This window comes from Heptranchias perlo, chromosome 35 (genome assembly GCF_035084215.1).
Source record: "Heptranchias perlo isolate sHepPer1 chromosome 35, sHepPer1.hap1, whole genome shotgun sequence".
In the NCBI taxonomy this organism is placed as follows: domain Eukaryota; kingdom Metazoa; phylum Chordata; class Chondrichthyes; order Hexanchiformes; family Hexanchidae; genus Heptranchias; species Heptranchias perlo.
Window position 1 is genome coordinate 20376720 of NC_090359.1, and position 18827 is coordinate 20395546.

Here is an 18827-nt window from a genome sequence, read left to right on the forward strand (position 1 = left end):
AGGGCCGTGGGGAAAGAACAAGGGGAGTGAGACTAATTGGCCTCCTTCTGTGCTGTAAGATTCTACCGTTTAGATAAAGAAATAAATGAGAAACTATTTTATTTCCAGGTGCCAACAGCTGTTTTCCCACTCTCCCCCGCCCCTCCCTCCCCCATTCCCGCCCCCCCCCCCCCCAGGCTCAACAGCTGGCAACAGAAATACAGACGTGAGCCTGCCAAAGGACCCTGACCTCGGGAGATCGAGCGGGGTCAGCGCAAAGTCGGGGGGGGTGGTTGCTGAAATCACACCCGACCAGAAGGTCTAGGCACTCGGGACGGTTTCCAAACCCCAAACCCCTTCCCCCCCCCAACAGTGCCACTGCGGGACAGGGCACGTAGCGGGTACAGGGGGTAGAGGGAGTGCGTTCTATGGGATAGGCCCGCAGCAGACCGTAGGCCGACCGATATCACAGGGGGCCAGAGGGTAACTGCGCTGCCCGGGACAAGGTGGAGTCAGGCAGAACGTAAGAGGACTCCTAGTTCGACTCCTGGTCGGGTGGGGGGCTATTGGGGGGGTGGTGGGCGCAGGGACAGAGCCTTGTGGTGCTGCAATCGGGCCTGGGCAATCTCCTGGGCTACAGAAGGGAGAAGAGTTTGCTGCCTCCTGATCAACTGTCCAGTCAGGGGGTTGCCAACCCTCCAGGATTGTCCCTGGGGTCTCCAGGAATTGACGATTAATCTTCAGGACAATGCCCCGGGGAGAGAAATCGCAGTGGTTTCTTGCTTTCTTTGAACACTTATTCATTAGTTGTAAAAACATCAAAAGATGACGCGGCGAAAGGCTGTTCGACCGGGTGGGGCGGTTGGAGCGCAGGAGGTCATGTGACTAAACCTCCAGGGACGTGTCCAACCGGAGTTGGCAACCCTACCGTTGGGAAGAGTGAGCACTGGGTGGAGGTAGGATGGGGCCGAGTTGCGATCCACCTCCTCGCTAGCACGGACGACCCCCTGCCAACACTCGCTGTACGGGCACGCCCGGCGCCCTTCGACCTACGACCCCAGGGAGAGGCACCGCCTTCAGGGAGGGGAGAGGCGGCGCCTCACCCCCCCCCACCCCCCTCTCCCCCCTCCCCCCTCCCTCCAAAGCGACGACAATTAATAGAACAATGAATAAACCAGGCCCACCTCGCCCCCTCCGATTATTACCTCAGGGTATCAAGAACCATTGCAGTGAAACCAGCTTTAATTTTTTTTTTCTGAGTGAAGTGCGCAGTTGCTGAGAGTGGCTATGAGTTTCCTGTGGGTGCTCTGGGGAGTGCGGTGACTGAGATGAGCCGGTGACTGCAGGAGGAAAAAGATGAGTCATTTGGAGGTAAACAGCAGACTGGGCTGAGCACAGCTTAGGCCGAGAAGGGAAAAAAAATAAAACGGTGCCCTCTCATTAACCTGCAGTGGATCCTGCAAGAACAGCGAGCTCAGACTCTCATGGGAGAAAGAACTTGCATTTACGTGGCGCCTCTCACCACCTCAGGACGTCCCAAAGCGCCTCACAGCTTTTGACGTGCGGTCACTGTTGTAACGTAGGGAAACGCGGCGGCCAATTTGCGCACAGCAAGATCCCACAAACAGCAATGAGATAAATGAGCCAGATAATCTGTTTTTAGGTGTTGGTTGAGGATAAATATTGGCCCCCAGGACGCCCCCCCCCCTCCTTGCTCTTCTTCGAAATAGCGGCCGTGGGATCTTTTACGTCCACCTGAGAGGGGCAGACGGGGCCCTCGGTTTAACGTCTCACCCGAAAGACGGCACCTCCGACAGCGCGGCGCTCCCTCAGTACCGGCACTGGGAGTGTCGGCCTGGGATTTTAATGCTCAAGTCTCAGGAGTGGGGACACGAACCTTCTGACATCAGAGGCGAGAGAGAGAGAGACCCACTGAGCGACCTTTGCTCTCTGACTCAGCTTGTCCTTCTCCCCCCCCCATCTAATATCCTGCCCTTCCTCTCCCCCCGGGTGCTGAGCCTTGCTTGGGGTCAGGTCCCAGAGTTTGTGGGGTGGGGGGTAGGGGTGCGAGTTGCCCTGTGGGGCCTCAACGTCTGAAGCCAGACGGTGAATTTCCTCCCTCGAGACCACCGTGGGAGCAGCAGCAACGTAAGGGCCGCCAGAGGAGTCGGCTCACCACCACCTTCCCGGGGCAGTAAATGACGTCTTGTTACATCCTGAAAACAAATAAGTCATTTAAGAAGATTAAAATGCAACCATCGAGCCAAAGGCTCACTCCCCACACTTCCATTATCAGCAACACTTTGTTGCCTCGTTGCCGGAGAGAAAGAAAGGAAAGAGGGAAGGGGGGAAGGGAGAGAGGGAGGGAGGGAGAGAGAGAGAGGACGGGAGGGAGAGAGAGAGGGAGGGAGGGAGAGAGAGGAAGGGAGGAAGAGAGAGGAAGGGAGGGAGAGAGAGGAAGGGAGGAAGAGAGAGGGAGGAAGAGAGAAAGGAAGGGAGGGAGAGAGAGAGGGAGGGAGAGAGAGGGAGGGAGGAAGAGAGAGGAGGGAGAGAGAAAGGAAGGGAGGGAGAGAGAGAGGGAGGAGAGAGAGGAAGGGAGGAAGAGAGAGGAAGGGAGGGAGAGAGAGGAAGGGAGGAAGAGAGAGGGAGAAGAGAGAAAGGAAGGGAGGGAGAGAGAGAGGGAGGGAGAGAGAGGGAGGAGGAAGAGAGAGGGAGGGAGAGAGAAAGGAAGGGAGGGAGAGAGAGAGAAGGGAGGGACAGAGAGAGAGGAAGGGAGGGACAGAGAGAGAGGAATAGAGGGGAGAGAGAGAGGAATAGAGGAGAGAGAGAGAGGAATGGAGGGACAGAGAGAGAGGAAGGGAGGGAGGGAGAGAGAGGAAGGGAGGAAGGAAGGGAGGGAGAGGGAGAGAGGAAGGGAGGGAGGGAGAGGGAGAGTGAAGGGAGGGAGGGAGAGAGAGAGAGGAAGGAGGGACAGAGAGAGAGAGGAAGGGAGGGACAGAGAGAGAGAGGAAGGGAGGGAGGGAGAGAGAGAGAGAGGAAGGGAGCGAGGGAGAGAGAGAGAGGAAGGGAGGGAGGGACAGAGAGAGAGAGGAAGGGAGGGAGGGAGAGAGAGAGGAAGGGAGGGAGGAGAGAGGAGAGAGGAAGGGAGGAGAGAGAGGGAGGGAGAGAGAGAGAGAGAGGAAAGGAGGGAGAGAGAGGAAGGGAGAGAGAGAGGAAGGGAGAGAGGGAGAGCGGAATGGAGGGAGGGAGAGCGGGAAAGGAAGGGAGGGAGAGAGAGGTAGGCAGGGAAGAAGAGAGAGGGAGGGAGGGAGATAGGGAGAGGGAGGGAGGGAGGGAGAGGGAGGGAGGGAGAGAGGGAGAGGGAGGGAGAGGAAAGGAAGGGAGGAGGGAGGGAGATGGAGGGAGGGAAGGAAAGGAAGGGAGGAAGGGAGGGAGGGAGAGAGGGGAGAGAGAGAAAGTAAGAAACAATAGCAGAAAGAAAGAATTTAGCGTCTTTATCTCATCTCTCAGGAATGTCCCAAAGCTCATCACGTGCGGAGAATTTCTTTGGAATGCAGGCTCTGTTGTGACAGCCTTCTTGCGCACAGCAAGATCCCACAAATAGAAAAAAAATGAGGTGACTAACCGGCTAATCTGTTTTTTTTTTGGGCGTGGGTTGAGGGAGAATTACTGGCCCCAGCTCACCAGGGGGAGAACGCCCCCCCCTGCTCTCCCTCCAATAGTAATGTGGGATCATTCACGACCGCCTGACGGGGCAGGCGGGTTCTCGGTTTACCTCCTCATCCGAAAGGGAGTGTTTCCCGTGCTGTGGGAAACACTCCCTGTCGGAGCAGACGTGTTTCAGCCAGCAGCCAGTGGGAGATGCAAAGGATTATTTGGGGGGGGGGAACCTCATTTATTGCAGCAGGGCACTCTGTCACTTCAGACAAAGTTTTGGCTGCAACACCTTTGTCTTTCCACTCAAAATTATTAATTTATACCCTAAACTCTGCTGTGCAAACACATTGACCTACTTTGCGGACCCCCTCAAACTCACACCGTCAGGATGGGGGGGGCGCCATGACTGTATTCGTCACTTCATCCGAGGACGAGCAACATCACCGGCCTCGCCAGGCATGGCGTCCACCTCCGCCACGTGGAGCTCCACAACACAGTGCTGCGTCACAGGCACCTGCACAAAATAGTCGTGCAACTACACATACACCCACTGTAGGGTGACCCAATGGGTGGCATCAAGTGTGGGTGTTCATGGTGAACCTCATGAAAGGGACTTATTACACAAGCCAGTCAAGAATGGCCAAGACGTGGCAGTAGTGGTAACAATAATAATATTTAACGTGCCATTAACAATATAAATAAAAAACATGACAAACCGTCAAACGCCCTTGTGCATCCCCTTTGTGCTCACAAAACCTTTGCCTTCTGCTTCCGACTACTCCTACATGGTGCTTCCCCTGTGGATGCAGCAGAGGTAGTGGCAGGTTGCTCTTGTTCATGCCCTGACCGATTAGATGCTTTGGGCCTACGCCCTCTGGGTTTCGGTGCCCATGAGGGCCCCTCCAAAGACTGCTCCACCTGCACCTGTGCAGGGGCAGACTCGGCCACCTGGAGAGGAGGCAGCATTGAGGGTACTGGTTGAGAGGGGGGCTACGGGTGAGACGTGGGAGTGCTTTGAGTGGCGTCCCCACTTCCATGTCCTCTTTCGCCATCATCCCTCTCCTGGGCCAGGCCCACATCACTCCTACCACCCTGCTGGACGACAGTTTGGAGGACATGTGTGAAGCCTTGTGAGGCCAGTGCGAGTGTATCTACCTGCCTGTTTAAGGTGGCAGAAAGTTGCTCACCCTGAGTCCGAAGGGCCGTTGTCAGGGCCTCAGTGGACTCATTGGTGAGCCGTGCTTGAAGCTCGATGGAGGCTAGCCTTCCCTCCATCTCAGACATTCCCGTACTTACCCGCGACACTATCTCAGAGATGCCCTCACGTCCCTGTGATACTATCTCAGAGATGCCCTCACGTCCCTGTGACACTATCTCAGAGATGCCCTCACGTCCCTGTGACACTATCTCAGAGATGCCCTCACGTCCCTGTGACACTATCTCAGAGATTCCCTCCTGTACCTGTGACACTATCTCAGAGATGCCCTCACGTCCCTGTGACACTATCTCAGAGATTCCCTCCCGTACCTGTGCCATCATTCCACTCATGCAGGAGTTGGACTCCTCCATCCTCTGCGCGATTGTGGAGAGTGCGTGAGGCACCTGTTCCAGCACCTCGCAGATGTGCTGCTGCCCCTCGATCATTCTCCTTTTAAAGGATGGCCCCCAGGGTTCAGCTGAGCAGAGCCTGGAGAGGAGTGCTCCCACCGAGGCGGACTCTCCACAGCTGCCCCTGCCACCAGTGTCTGCTCGTGCTCACATGTGTGTGGTGACTCACCATGTGCGACCCCAACTAAGTGAGGACGGGGACCCACCGAGGTGTGTGTATCTGCGCTGGTGGATGGCTCGCTCAGATGTGACGGGGCCCCCTCAGAGGCCGGCAGGTCCTCTGAGGAATCGCCCTCCGCCATCACGGCGGTCGCTGAAGGCCCTGTAAGAGAACAGAAGGCAATATTAAGCATGATGACAGATGTTGAGGTGCTGAAGATGGCGAGGCATGTTAACATCATTTTCTATTGTGTGTGCTGAATGTTAAAGTTCTGTCACCAGCCGTTTGTCGGGTGGCAGTCGCGCGTCCCCGACGGACAGGCACTCGAGGGTATGGCTTAGTTCCAGAGCCTCCTGCTCCGAGTCCGTGAGGACGACCTGATGTTGTGGCCCCCCCCTCCGGTCTTCGCCCTCTCCCGTGCATTCTGGGCTCTCTTCTCCTATAAGGGGAGAAAGTAGAGAGGCGTGAGTGAGGGGTGGTGACGTGGTCAACCGTTGAATGCATTGGTTTGGGTGAGGCTGACCGTGAAAGAGATGCATCAGAGGGTGAGTATGAGACAGAGCCATGAGATTGTATGAGGATTGGGTTGAGTGGTAGTGGTGGGATGAGTACTGGGGAGGTGAGTAAGTGCAGGTAAGATGAGGATGAGGTTTGAGTGGGTGTGAGGAGTGATGTGATAGAGTAGTGTTGGCAGTGCAGGAGTTGTGGGGTGGGGGCGGTGATGTGGAAGACGGAGTGTAGGAGAATGAGTAAGTGTGCTCACTTTGACTGACCTGGTTAGGTCATTGAAGCGCTTCCTGCACTGGATCCAGGTGCAGGAGACGTTGCTGCTGCTGGTGACCTCCTCTGCCACCTCGAGCCAGGCCTTCTTGGTGGCAGAGGCAGGCCACTTCCTCCCGTCCACTGGGTAGAAAACCTCCCTCCTCCTCCTCCTCACCCCATCCAGAAGGACCTGGAATTAGGCATCGTTAAATCTGGGAGCAGCCTTTCCCCTGGGCTGCTCCATTCTGTACTTTTGGTTCTTTGCTGCAGGAGCAGCATTGGAGGACTGCCCCTTTAAATAGGGCTCCTCCAGCTGACAGCCTGTGATGCGGGTGCACGGTCCGCCCGCTGCGCAGGTTGACGACAGGAAACGCGGAAGCCACGGTAAGCGCCTTCAATTTACCCGCGATCGCGTGGGGAACGGACCGATTTCACTGGGCGGGTTACCCACGCGCCCAGTCGCCTCCCGACTGCTATCCCGGCTCCCTGGTAGCATCAGGTTGGTTGATACCGGGGCTAAAAGGGTTAAATTACGAGGACAGGTTGCACAGACTCGGCTTGTATTCCCTCGAGTGTAGAAGATTAAGGGATGATCTAATCGAGGCGTTTAAGATGATTACAGGATTTGATAGGGTCGATAGAGAGAAACTATTTCCTCTGGTGGGGGGAGTCCAGAACAAGGGGGGGCATAACCTTAAAATTAGAGCCAGGCCGTTCAGGGGTGATGTCAGGAAGCACTTCTTCACACAAAGGGGAGTGGAAATCTGGAACTCTCTCCCCCCAAAAAGCTGTTGAGGCCGGGGGTCAATTGAAAATGTCAAAGATTTTTGTTAGGTCAGGGTTTTAAGGGTTAGGGAACTAAGGCAGTAAGATACAGATCAACCATGATCTAATTGAGTGACAGAACAGGCTCGAGGGGCTGAATGGCCTCCTCCTGTTCCTAGGTGGCTTTCTAGAAGACTCCTACCCTGTCAAATTAGTGCAAGGTCACACAGCCTTCGTGTAGGCCCCATCTTGTCAGTCCTGGTGACTGCTACTGTGACTTGGCTTCTTGCACAGCGGAAGGCCAGAAGTATCAGTATACAAGTTGAAGGTTTCCTCCAGGCCGGTTGACATGACAACAGGCTGTGGGATTTCTATCTCCAGCTCAATGAGAGACGATCGAGGTGAAGCAGACACAATTAACTAATGGTGTAAGAGAGAGAGAGAGACAGATGGGGGGGAACGAGAGAGACCGAGGGTGGGAGTAAAGACAGAGAGGAGATACACACACACACACAGATAGAGGGGAGAGAGAGACCGAGGTAGGGACTGGATAGGAACAGTGAGACATAGACAGAGACAGAGTGTGTGAGGGAGACAAAGAGAGCGAGAGAGAGAGAGAGTAAGAGTGTGTGAGAGAGAAAGAGAAAGAGTGAGATAGAGAGAAAGAGAGAGAGTGAGTGTGTGAGAGAGACAGTGAGGGTGTGTGTGAGAGGGAGAGAGAGAATGTGTGAGAGGGAGGGTGTGAAAGGGAGAGAGTGAGTGTGAGAGAGGGAGGCTGAGAGGGAGGGTGAAAGAGAGTGAGAGAGGGAGAGAGTGTGAGAGGGAGAGTGTGAGAGAGGGAGAGTGTGAGAGAGGGAGAGAGAGTGTGAGAGAGGGAGAGTGTGAGAGAGGGAGAGTGTGAGAGAGGGAGAGTGTGCGAGAGGGAGAGTGTGTGAGAGAGAGTGTGCGAGAGGGAGAGTGTGCGAGAGGGAGAGTGTGCGAGAGGGAGAGTGTGAAAGAAAATGTGAGAGAGGGAGAGTGTGAGAGAGACTGTGAGAGAGGGAGAGTGTGAGAGAGGGAGAGGGAGAGTGTGAGAGAGGGAGAGTGTGAGAGAGGGAGAGGGAGAGTGTGAGAGAGGGAGAGAGAGAGTGTGAGAGAGGGAGAGGGAGAGTGTGAGAGAGGGAGAGGGAGAGTGTGAGAGAGGGAGAGGGAGAGTGTGAGAGAGGGAGAGAGAGTGTGATTGTGAGAGAGGGAGAGTGTGAGAGAGGGAGAGAGAGAGTGTGAGAGAGGGAGAGGGAGAGTGTGAGAGAGGGAGAGTGTGAGAGAGGGAGAGAGAGAGTGTGAGAGAGGGAGAGGGAGAGTGTGAGAGAGGGAGCGTGAGAGAGTGTGAGAGAGAGTGAGAGAGAGAGTGTGAGAGAGAGGGAGAGAGAGAGGGAGAGAGAGAGTGTGAGAGAGAGTGAGAGAGAGAGTGTGAGAGAGAGGGAGAGTGTGAGAGAGGGAGAGTGTGAGAGAGGGAGCGTGAGAGAGTGAGAGAGAGAGTGTGAGAGAGAGGGAGAGAGAGAGTGTGAGAGAGGGAGAGTGTGAGAGAGGGAGAGTGTGAGAGAGGGAGCGTGAGAGAGTGAGAGAGGGAGCGTGAGAGTGTGAGAGAGAGGGAGAGAGAGAGTGTGAGAGAGAGGGAGAGAGAGAGTGTGAGAGAGGGAGAGGGAGAGTGTGAGAGAGGGAGAGTGTGAGAGAGGGAGAGTGTGAAAGAAAATGTGAAAGAGGGAGAGAGAGAGTGTGAGAGAGAGGGAGAGAGAGAGTGTGAGAGAGGGAGAGGGGGAGGGAGAGTGTGAGAGAGGGAGAGTGTGAGAGAGGGAGAGTGTGAAAGAAAATGTGAAAGAGGGAGAGAGAGAGTGTGAGAGAGAGGGAGAGAGAGAGTGTGAGAGAGGGAGAGTGTGAGAGAGGGAGAGAGAGGGCAAACGATGACAGACAGCCTGAGTAAAAGGTGAAAAGGGGACCCAGACTGGGGAATTCTGTGAAGTGTAACCAATACACGATGAGTTTGCTGACCGTACAGTTTTTGTTCAGCCCTCTCCAGCTGCCTTTCCCCAGCTGCGGCCCAGGCTGGTTTTCTCCATCTTTTCCCTAAACAAGCCCCCAGTCATTGCTGGAGCTCCGCGACTGAGGGAACAAGAGCCAATCACGTCTGGTGCATCTATCACCTCGGTCTGATTTTTGCCCCTATTTTCCCCCTCACTCTTCCCGAGAGCATTAACTGGCGCTGGGGGTACGGGCCCAACAACCCAGCCGGAGTGGCCCTTCCATCCCGCGCGGGCCTGGAGAGTCAGTGCTGGCGGGCTATTCGACCACATGTGGCATCACGACCGAGCCCGAGTTTGTCCTCACCCCACAATTCATACGCAGGCGCAGCAATGGATGCCGATTGGGAGCAAGAACCCAGGCAGATATCCCCCCCTGCCACCCCACCACTACCACCCTCCTTAACCCAGAGCAGTTCTCAGCCCCTGCAGTGGGAACACGGAACACAAGGGAATTGACTCGAACTCATCCACAAGTCTTCTGCCCCGTATCCTAACTCGCACCAAGTCCCGTCAACCGTCACCCGTCTCCCCCTCCCCCTGTGCTCGCTGACCCACATTGGCTCCCGGTCCGGGAACGCCTCGATTTTAAAATTATCATCCTTGTTTTCAAATCCCTCCATGGCCTCGCCTCCTCCCCTATCTCTGTAACCTCCTCCAACCCTCCGAGATCTCTGCGCTCCTCCAATTCCGGCCTCTTGCGCATCCCCCGATTTTAATCGCTCTGCCATTGGCGGCCGTGCCTTCAGCTGCCTAGGGCCCTAATCTCTGGAATTCCCTCCCTAAACCTCTCCGCCTCTCTCTCCTCCTTTTAAGACGCTCCTTAAAACCTACCTCTTTGACCAAGCTTTCGGTCACCTGTCCTAATATCTCCTGATGCGGCTCGGTGTCAAATTTTGTTTGATAATCGCACCTGTGAAGCGCCTTGGGGACGTTTTACTACATGAAAGGCGCTATATAAATGCAAGTTGCTGTCTTTAGCGGATAAAAGCTTGAGGCGTTTTGCAAAAATCTGAGTGGGGACTGGGTGCCAACCAGCGGAGCCATTTGCAAAGGCTGGTTGGTGATCTCCACTCCCTGTCGGAGGTACCTTTCGAACGAGATGTTAAATCTGAGGACCAATCTGCCTCTTCAAGAGAACGGCCAAGCTCCCATTTGAAAAGGAGCAGAGAATTCGCCTCAGGGTCGGGGGGGCCCTGAGACCAACATCCCTCCCGCAACCAATGTCACCAAAAAAACAGATTAACGGGTCGTTCCTCTCATTTTGCCGATTACGGGACAATGCTGTGCGCAAAATGGCTGCCACGTTTGCCCCTATGACAGTGACCACCCTTCAAATGGGCACTGACGCGCTTTGGGACGTCCCAAGGATGGCACAAGGAGTTACGTAAATACGAGCTCTTCTCTTGAATTTAACTTCGAAACCAATTTCCAGTTGCATCCGCCAATTCCCTGGTTTTTTTTTTAGTACAACAACAACAACTTGCATTTATATAGCGCCTTTAACGTCCCCGAGGCGCTTCACAGGAGCGATTATCAAACACAATTTGACACCGAGCCACATCAGGAGATATTCGGACAGGTGGCCAAAAGCTTGGTCAAAGAGGTGGGTTTTAAGGAGCGTCTTAAAGGAGGAGAGAGAGAGGCGGAGAGGTTCAGGGAGGGAATTCCAGAGCTTAGGGGCCTGGGCGGCTGAAGGCACGGCCGCCCAATGCTGGAGCGATGGAAATCGGGGGATGCGCAGGGATCTGGGAGGGTTGTAAGGGGCAACACAGGCAGGTTCCTTCTTCCTCTGCGTAGCCGAGACGATCTTCGGGGCTGCTTGGGGGACCTCCATCTCCGCTGCGGGACCCTGAGCCATCGAGGAGATCCTTTCAGAGAGTTTGATTGCTTAGGTCTGGCCGGCTCAAGATCTGGGACAGCAGCCAAGTCGAGTCAGGCACAGGTAAGCGATGATCTAAGGAAACCCAGTGGCTCCATACAAGTACATAAAATTCAGCTGTTCCCGCGAGTTAATTGGATCTGACGCTACAAAACGACCTTTCATGGTGGCGCTCTTGGGTTTTAGCAGACACTCGACATCCTACTGTTGGGAGCACAGTGCTTGGGGGCCTAGACACTTCCTTAGCACTTCCTTAACTCTGAATGAATCTCGTCCCAGGGGCTGCTCAACAGGAGTTAATTAGGATCAGCAATTAGCTCGAAGACACAGTCCCATCAAGTGGCTCGCACTCTCTCTCTCTCTCTCTCTCTCGCCTCTGCGTCAGAAAGGTCGTGGGATCGAGTCCCCACTCCAGAGGTTTGAGCCCCGTAATCCCAGGCCGACGCTCCCAGTGCCGGTACCGAGGGAGCGCTGCATTGTCGGAGGGATGAGACGTTGAACCGAAGGCCCCGTCTGCCCCCTCTCGGGTGGACGTAAACGATCCCACGGCCACTATTTCGAAGAAGAGCAGGGGGGGGAGTTCTCCCCCAGTGTCCTGGGCCAATCCCTCAACCAACATCACTAAAAAAAACAGATTATCTGGTCATTATCTCATTTGCTGTTTGTGGGATCTTGCTGTGCGCAAATTGGCTGGCACATTTCCCGACATTACAACAGTGACTGCACGTCAAAAGTACTTAATTGGCCGTAAAGTGCTTTGAGACGTCCTGAGGATGTGAAAGGTTCTATATGAATGCAAGTCCTTTCTTTCTCACTCTCTTCTTTGACCACAACTTGAATGTCTATAGACTCAAAATGGAGGATCAAACTCTTGGCTCAAAATGGAGGATAGAACTTCTCGACTCAAAATGGAGGATAGAACTTCTCGACTCAAAATGGAGGATAGACCTTCTCGACTCAAAATGGAGGATAGAACTTCTCAACTCAAAATGGAGGATAGATCTTCTCGACTCAAAATGGAGGATAGATCTTCTCGACTCAAAATGGAGGATAGAACTTCTCAACTCAAAATGGAGGATAGAACTTCTCAACTCAAAATGGAGGATAGATCTTCTCAACTCAAAATGGAGGATAGATCTTCTCAACTCAAAATGGAGGACAAAACTTCTCAACTCAAAATGGAGGACAGAACGTCTCGACTCAAAATGGAGGATAGATCTTCTCAACTCAAAATGGAGGATAGATCTTCTCAACTCAAAATGGAGGACAAAACTTCTCAACTCAAAATGGAGGATCAAACCTCTTGGCTCAAAATGGAGGATAGAACTTCTTGGCTCCCTGAACTTCACCCTTGGCCTCTGTTTTATTTCCTCATCGATATAAACACAGCATCTTACATTTGTGCTGCACCAACCACATACGAAGAGGCGTCTCAGAGCGCTTGGCAGGATAGCGAGCCGATAGGGGGAGGGGGGGAAGATGGGTAGGAGGAGAGTCAAGGGGGAAGAAGCACGGGCTCAGAGGAGGGTCTTTCTGAAAGCAGGGAAGGAGGTGACGAGGCAGAGGTGCTGAGGGAGGGAGTCAGAGGACAGGGCAAGTGGCCACCGATGGGGGATTGGGGAACGAGAAGTAGGCTGGTGTTGATGGAGTGGTGGGGGGGCACACTCAATGAAAGAGGACTTGGAGGTCACAGAGCTAGGGAGGGTCAAGGCCCTGGAGGGATCAGTCGGCAAAGCGAGAATTTCAAAGTCGCTTTCCTGGGACGCAGTGGAGCTTGGGGCAGACCAGGACCACGGAGATCAGAGACTGTCCCCCTTCTCTTCCAAATCCCGGCCTTCCCTCCAATCCGGCTCCAGGCTCTGGCCATCCTACACAGCAGGCCCCAGACGCCTTGTGCCCCAATGGGGAGAAACCTGAGGCCCACAAGGCCCGTGTACCTGAAATCTCGTTTCCAATGACGTTGGATTGTAGAAGAAGATTTTTCTCATTGCTGTTGACCACTTCAACAACTTGCATTTATATAGCGCCTTTAACGTAGTAAAACGTCCCAAGGCACTTCACAGGAGCGATTATCAAACAAAATTGGACACCGAGACGCATAAGGAGATACTAGGACAGGTGACCAAAAGCTTGGTCAAAGAGGTAGGTTTTAAGGAGCGTCCCAAAGGAGGAGAGAGAGGCGGAGAGGTTTAGGGAGGGAATTCCAGAGCTTAGGGCCTGGGCGGCTGAAGGCACGGCCGCCAATGGCAGAGCGATTAAAATCAGGGATCGCAAGAGGCTAGAATTGGAGGAGAGCAAAGATCTCGGAGGGTTGTAGGGCTGGAGGAGGTTACAGAGATAGGGGAGGGGTGAGGCCATGGAGGGATTTGAAAACAAGGATGAGAATTTTAAAATCGAGGCGTTCCCGGACCGGGAGCCAATGTAGGTCAGAGAGCACAGGGAGGGTGATGGGAGAACGGGACTCGGTGCGAGTTAGGATACGGGGGCAGCAGGAGTTTTAAATGAGCTGAAGTTTATGGAGGGTGGGAGATGGGAGGCCGGCCAGGAGAGCATTGGAATAGGGGGTGATCTAATCGAGGTGTTTAAGATGATTAAAGGATTTGAGAGGGTCGATAGAGAGAAACTATTTCCTCTGGTGGGGGGAGTCCAGAACAAGGGGGCATAACCTTAAAATTAGAGCTAGGCCGTTCAGGGGTGACGTCAGGAAGCACTTCTTCACACAAAGGGGAGTGGAAATCTGGAACTCTCTCCCCCCAAAAAGGCAGTGGATGCTGGGGGGTCAATCGGAGATTTCAAGACTGAGATCGATGGATCTTTGTTGGGTGAGGGTATCGGGGGATAGGGAGCAAATGGAGTTAAGATACAGATCGGCCATGAACTGATTGAATGGCGGAACAGGCTCGAGGGGCTGAACGGCCTCCTCCTGTTGTTGCAATCTGTCTCTTGCAGGTTGGGGCTCCTCTGCCCCGGATCCAGTCTGCGTTACCTGTTTTGGTCGCTCGTCCGAAGGTTGGAATGGGAGGGGGAAGAGGCCCACAGCTCCAGGGGGAGTGTGGCCCTGGCCCCTGGCCCCTGGCAGGGCTTCTCTCCCCTGTCTCAGCGAGTCTGAGGAGCGACAGTCTTCGAACGTGGTGTCTGACCATGATGTGGTGCGTCTTTAGACTGGTGCTCTGTCTCCCTCAGCTGGCGTTGAAGGGAAATGCACAAGGGGCTCACCGTCCTCCACCAGGCCTCTGTGGCACAGTCCAACAAGAAAGGAGAAGGAGCAAGCATTTATAGCCTCTGAGTCAGAAGATTATGGGTTCGAGCCCCACTCCGGAGGCTCCAGCGCATAATCCCAGGCTGACACTCCCGGCGCCAGTACTGAGGGAGCGCTGCACTGTCGGAGGTGCCGTCTTTCCGATGAGGCGTTAAACCCGGGCCTCGTCTGCCCCTCTCGGGGTGGGGGCGTAAAAGATCCCATGGCCTCTATTTCGAGCAGGGGTGGTGTCCTGGGGCCAATACTTATCCCTCAGCCAACATCACTAAAACAGAACATTAACCTCATTGCTGTTTGCGGGATCTTGCTGTGCGCAAACTGGCCAGAGTCGGGGGGGGCGGGGGGTGCAAGGGGCCGGAGTAGGAGGCACGGGAGTTGCTGCAAGATTCTCCAACGATAACCCAGTCCTTCGGAGGGAAGGAAAATTCTGAAAGAACTGGACCTCTGACCCAAGGCCTGGCGAAGACGGCCTTGGAATGGGCACGTCCGTGGGAGGGGGTAGAGCGGGGGAGGAGGGGAGAGCGGTCGCTCCGACTATCTGCCTCCCGTTCCACGGTCTTGTCCGTGCCCGGGTGGCCCTGGTAGAGGCAGCACACCCAAGGCCGCCCGCGATCGGTGGGCACCGCAGGAGATAGAGTACCTTATCGACACGAGTAATAACATTCTGATTGAAATGATGAGTTTATGTTTAATTATACTTGTGGTACCTCCTCAGTTTTGAGGGGCACGTGTGCTGTTGTCTCTCTGTCATTGGCACTGGGGACCCCAGCATCGCCCCTATTGGTTTAGTTTAAATAGGCCAAGACTTGACCAACTCTCCTCATCCAATCAGCTTCCCTACCTCAACAGATCACTGCAGATTGCATCAGGCGAGTGGACCCCGTTCAGACCTGGATCCAATCACACGCCGAACTTGTCTCGGCCTGTCCAGGGTGGCTATCCACAGGTCCAGGCTAGACGGGGCCCGCGGGGGGGCGGTCGCTCAGACCGTCTGCCTCTCTTCCGCGGCGTCTGCCGGCACGCTCGAGGCTTCCCGCGGCCGGTGGGCAGCGCAGGGACCGGAGTGCGTCCTGGACCGATATAATAAAATCTTAATTTGACACTGGTTTAGGTTCTCTTTGGGTTTTTGGAAAAAAACCACACCCAAACGCCCCCTTCTTATAAAAGGGGGGCCGAAAACACACAAAACCAGCCAAAAAAAAACTTGTCTCGTTCTCAAAGGCCCAGATTGTCTCCAACCTGGAGTAATTCCATTGCATCATGAATTTAGTCTATGTGTGTGTTTAGGCCCCCTTTTATTTGTGTTTTAGGCCCCCCTGTTATAAGAAGGGGGGGTGAGGGGGTGTTTTCCCTTTTTACAATGAGAGTTCTCTCTGTCGTTCAGCCTCATCTGGTCCAATTGATGTCAGGTGACTACAGGTTGTGTATAAAAGCAATCAGGAGGCTCCTCTCAGTTCCCAGTTGAGCTGTAATAGTTTGTATTATGGGGCAACTAGTGAAGGGTTTGGTTTCTCTGTTGGTTTTGGTCGGAGCTGTTTGTTGCTCTGATACTTGGCAGCGGTTTAGAAACAGGGACTTCCCATGGAGCATTGAGAAGGCCACGCCTGCCCCTCCCTTTGGTTCCCATTTCAGCCTGTCTGAGGGGAGAAGTCTGTCCCCACTGCAGACTGTGATGGTGCAGTGTGGAGAGCAGAACCTGCTGGTGAGGGTAGACATGGATTTATTTGGAACCAGGCACCTGATTAAAGCTGCTGACCTGACCCTGGGGACAGCAGGTTGTCGGCCAACTGGGGTCGACTCTCAGAACCACACCGTCCTCTTTGACTACGGGCTCCATGAATGTGGCAGCAGATTGCAGGTAATGTGATTCCTCAACTCTTGCTCCAATTTCCCTGTGTAGATTACTCCTCACTCTGAGCTCATTAACATTGGGTGAAACTCCAGCCACTTAGTTTGAGGAGATCCCTGAACTCTTCCTCCAATCCCTGTACAGGTTCTTGACATGTTAACTCACACCCAGTGTGAAACTACTTTGTTGACATGTTTCATCTTTTTCTTTTAACAAAGATTCTAATTTGTCTCCAAGACACTACAACTTTCTTTAACTGGTCTTTCCTATTCTCTAACTTTGATTTTCAATTCTATTGGCCTTGCACCTTCACCTACATTTCCCCAAACAAGTCCTTCCTTTTGTTCCTCTGTAGATTTATCCTTTTCCTTCTCATGGATATTCTGGTCTGTTGCCTCAACTTCAGGTCAATGGATGTTCAGGGTTGTCGAACCTGTTGGGACTTCTCTTGAAAGACTAAACTCGTGGGATAATTGGGCTACAATGTATTAAAGGGGAACTCCACGTTTGGTTCTTAGACCTGCCGACCCCCTCCGTGATTCCACGGACACAGATGAGGTTTAAAAGTGATGTTGTGTTTAGTGCTCCATCCCAGGGGTCAATTGAAGCCCCTTACGGTGGAAGCTCTATTCTATATAGGGTAGAATTCTCATGTAACCTGGCCGAGCCAAATCATTTCAGGGTTTGTGACTGCAGGCCTGAAGTCCCCTGTAATAGAAGGTGGACTGAGCAGAGTAACAGAGGCTGCTCCAGGCAACTTCACTCAATGGTGGAGCTGCTTCAATCACGTGTCATTGGGGAGCAACTGAAACTCCTCAAACTGCTGCTTAACAGGGCAGGAAAATGACCAGAAATAGCTTTTGTCCAATGAGACCAGCTCTTCATTCCTTCACCTGATGTCTTTCAGATGGCTGGAGATTTCCTGGTCTACACCACCCACCTGAACCACACCCCAAATGCTGGTGGATCAGTCATTGTGAGAACTAATGGAGCTGTCATTCCCATCCAGTGCCACTATTTGAGGTAAGAATCTTTACTCTATTGCAAATCTGATCTACGGCTGCTGTAGTTCTTTGAACTTGTCCTAAAATGACTCCACTGTCCTTTCCAGGAAGGGCAATGTGAGCAGTAACCCCATCAAGCCCACCTGGATCCCATTCAGCTCGACCAAGTCTGGAGAAGGGCTTCTGTCATTCTCTCTGCGTCTAATGAATGGTATGTGATGGGTGGACGGGGAGGGCTTTCCTGTCGTTGCCCAATGGGAGTTACACCCACTGTCTCCAACTCTTGTTCTTCAGATGACTGGCTTACAGAGCGCACCTCGACTGTCTACTACCTGGGTGACCTCATTCACATTGAGGCCTCTGTTTCAATGACCAACCACATGCCCCTGAAGCTCTACATTGACAGCTGTGCAGCTACATTGAGCCCAGACAAGGATTCCACCCCAAGATACAACATCATTGACTACCATGGGTAAGGAGCTCTCTGCTTTCTCCAGCTGCTCTCCTCTCAATGGCTTCACTTGATTCACTTCATGGCCCTTTTTTTGACTCTTCAGTTGCCTCCTGGACAGCAAAGCCGAGGACTCCTTTTCAACCTTTGTGTTGCCCAGAGATGAACGTGAGCTGGACAAACTCCAGTTTGACCTGGATGCGTTCCGTTTCTTTGGAGATGACCGTTCCCTGGTAAGAGGAAGCCGATCATTGGGCTCCCCATGTTGGGAGGGGAGTCACTGAATAACAACTTGTATTGAATGTGTCCCTCAGATTTTCATCACCTGTCACCTGAAAGTTGCTGCAGTGGATCGGAGAGATTCCATGAACAAAGCTTGTACTTTCCACAAGATGCAGAATGTGTAAGTTCCCTTTCTCCCACGGGGATGTGTTGTGTGAAGTGATGCACAACCTGGTTGATAAACTGATTCTCTGGTTTAGCTGGATCCCATTGGAAGAATCGACCAATGATGTATGTGCCTGTTGTCGTCTGGGCAACTGTGGTGCCACGAGGGAATTCCGACTTGATTCCAGAGGAAGGAGGGATCTTGTATCTGGACCTGGTAGGACATTGATCCTCTCTATGTTGGAGGTCCCCCTTTACCCTCTCTAACTGGAATGTTTGATATTGCAGAGAGTGATGCTGAATTGAAGTGGGAGGGTGAGGCCTCACTTGGACCCCTGGTCATTCTGGATCCTGATGTGACAGACCTGGCAACTGAGCCCCTGAATGAGGTTGAGCAAAGGATGCAGGAGAGGTCTCCAGGTGGTGAGTTGGCCGACTGCTAGTTTCCATTTTCCCCTCAGTATTTCCTTCTCTAACCATTGGTTTCTTGTTGCTTTTTAGGTGTGGAGTCTGAGGTGGTCCTGATCTTGGCCCTGAGTGTGAGCGCTGTCTCTCTAATCTCTGCTTCTTTGATCGCCTTGTTCCTGTACAGGAAACACAAGCAAACCCAGTTCAACTAGTTATCAAATGACCAATAAAGCAGTGACTACTTGCTTCTAATGGCTGGTTGCTCATTTGTCACTGCATGTTGAGGGCAAGTTCGTGAACACTCGGCCATCCTCCATTGGTTCCTTCTGTTGAAATGGGGTTTAATGGGTCCACGTACCTATTGGATCCTGGGCTTTATAAATAGAGGAGGCAGAGAGTACAGAAGGAAGGAAGTCATGATGAACCGTTTATAAAACACTGGTTCAGCCACAAGTGGAGTGTTGTCCAATTCTGGGCACCGCACTTTAGGAAGGATGTGAAGACGTTGCAGATAGGATTTGCTGGAATGGTTCTGGGGATGAGGGACTTCAGTTATGTGGGTAGACTGGAGAAGTTGGGGTGGTTCTCTTCTCCTTCTC

At 53.3% G+C, this 18827-nt stretch overlaps 1 protein-coding gene across 3 annotated transcripts; it reads left to right on the forward strand.

Annotated features, from left to right (window-relative positions):
* The first annotated feature begins 1170 nt into the window (after window positions 1–1170).
* Window positions 1171–18462, forward strand: LOC137302397 (zona pellucida sperm-binding protein 3-like). Of its 3 annotated transcripts, none has more exons than XM_067972040.1 (9): window positions 1171–1350; window positions 16886–17001; window positions 17090–17193; window positions 17277–17454; window positions 17540–17666; window positions 17748–17836; window positions 17916–18037; window positions 18109–18243; window positions 18322–18462. In XM_067972040.1, exons 1-9 carry the CDS (start codon window positions 1336–1338, stop codon window positions 18438–18440), a joined length of 1005 nt encoding a protein of 334 aa, XP_067828141.1. In that variant the 5' UTR covers window positions 1171–1335; the 3' UTR covers window positions 18441–18462. The 3 variants fall into 3 exon arrangements, with proteins under 3 accessions (XP_067828141.1, XP_067828142.1, XP_067828140.1); XM_067972041.1 differs by lacking the exon at window positions 1171–1350 and adding an exon at window positions 12538–13012; XM_067972039.1 differs by lacking the exon at window positions 1171–1350 and adding an exon at window positions 15472–15987.
* Window positions 18463–18827: the final 365 nt, after the last annotated feature.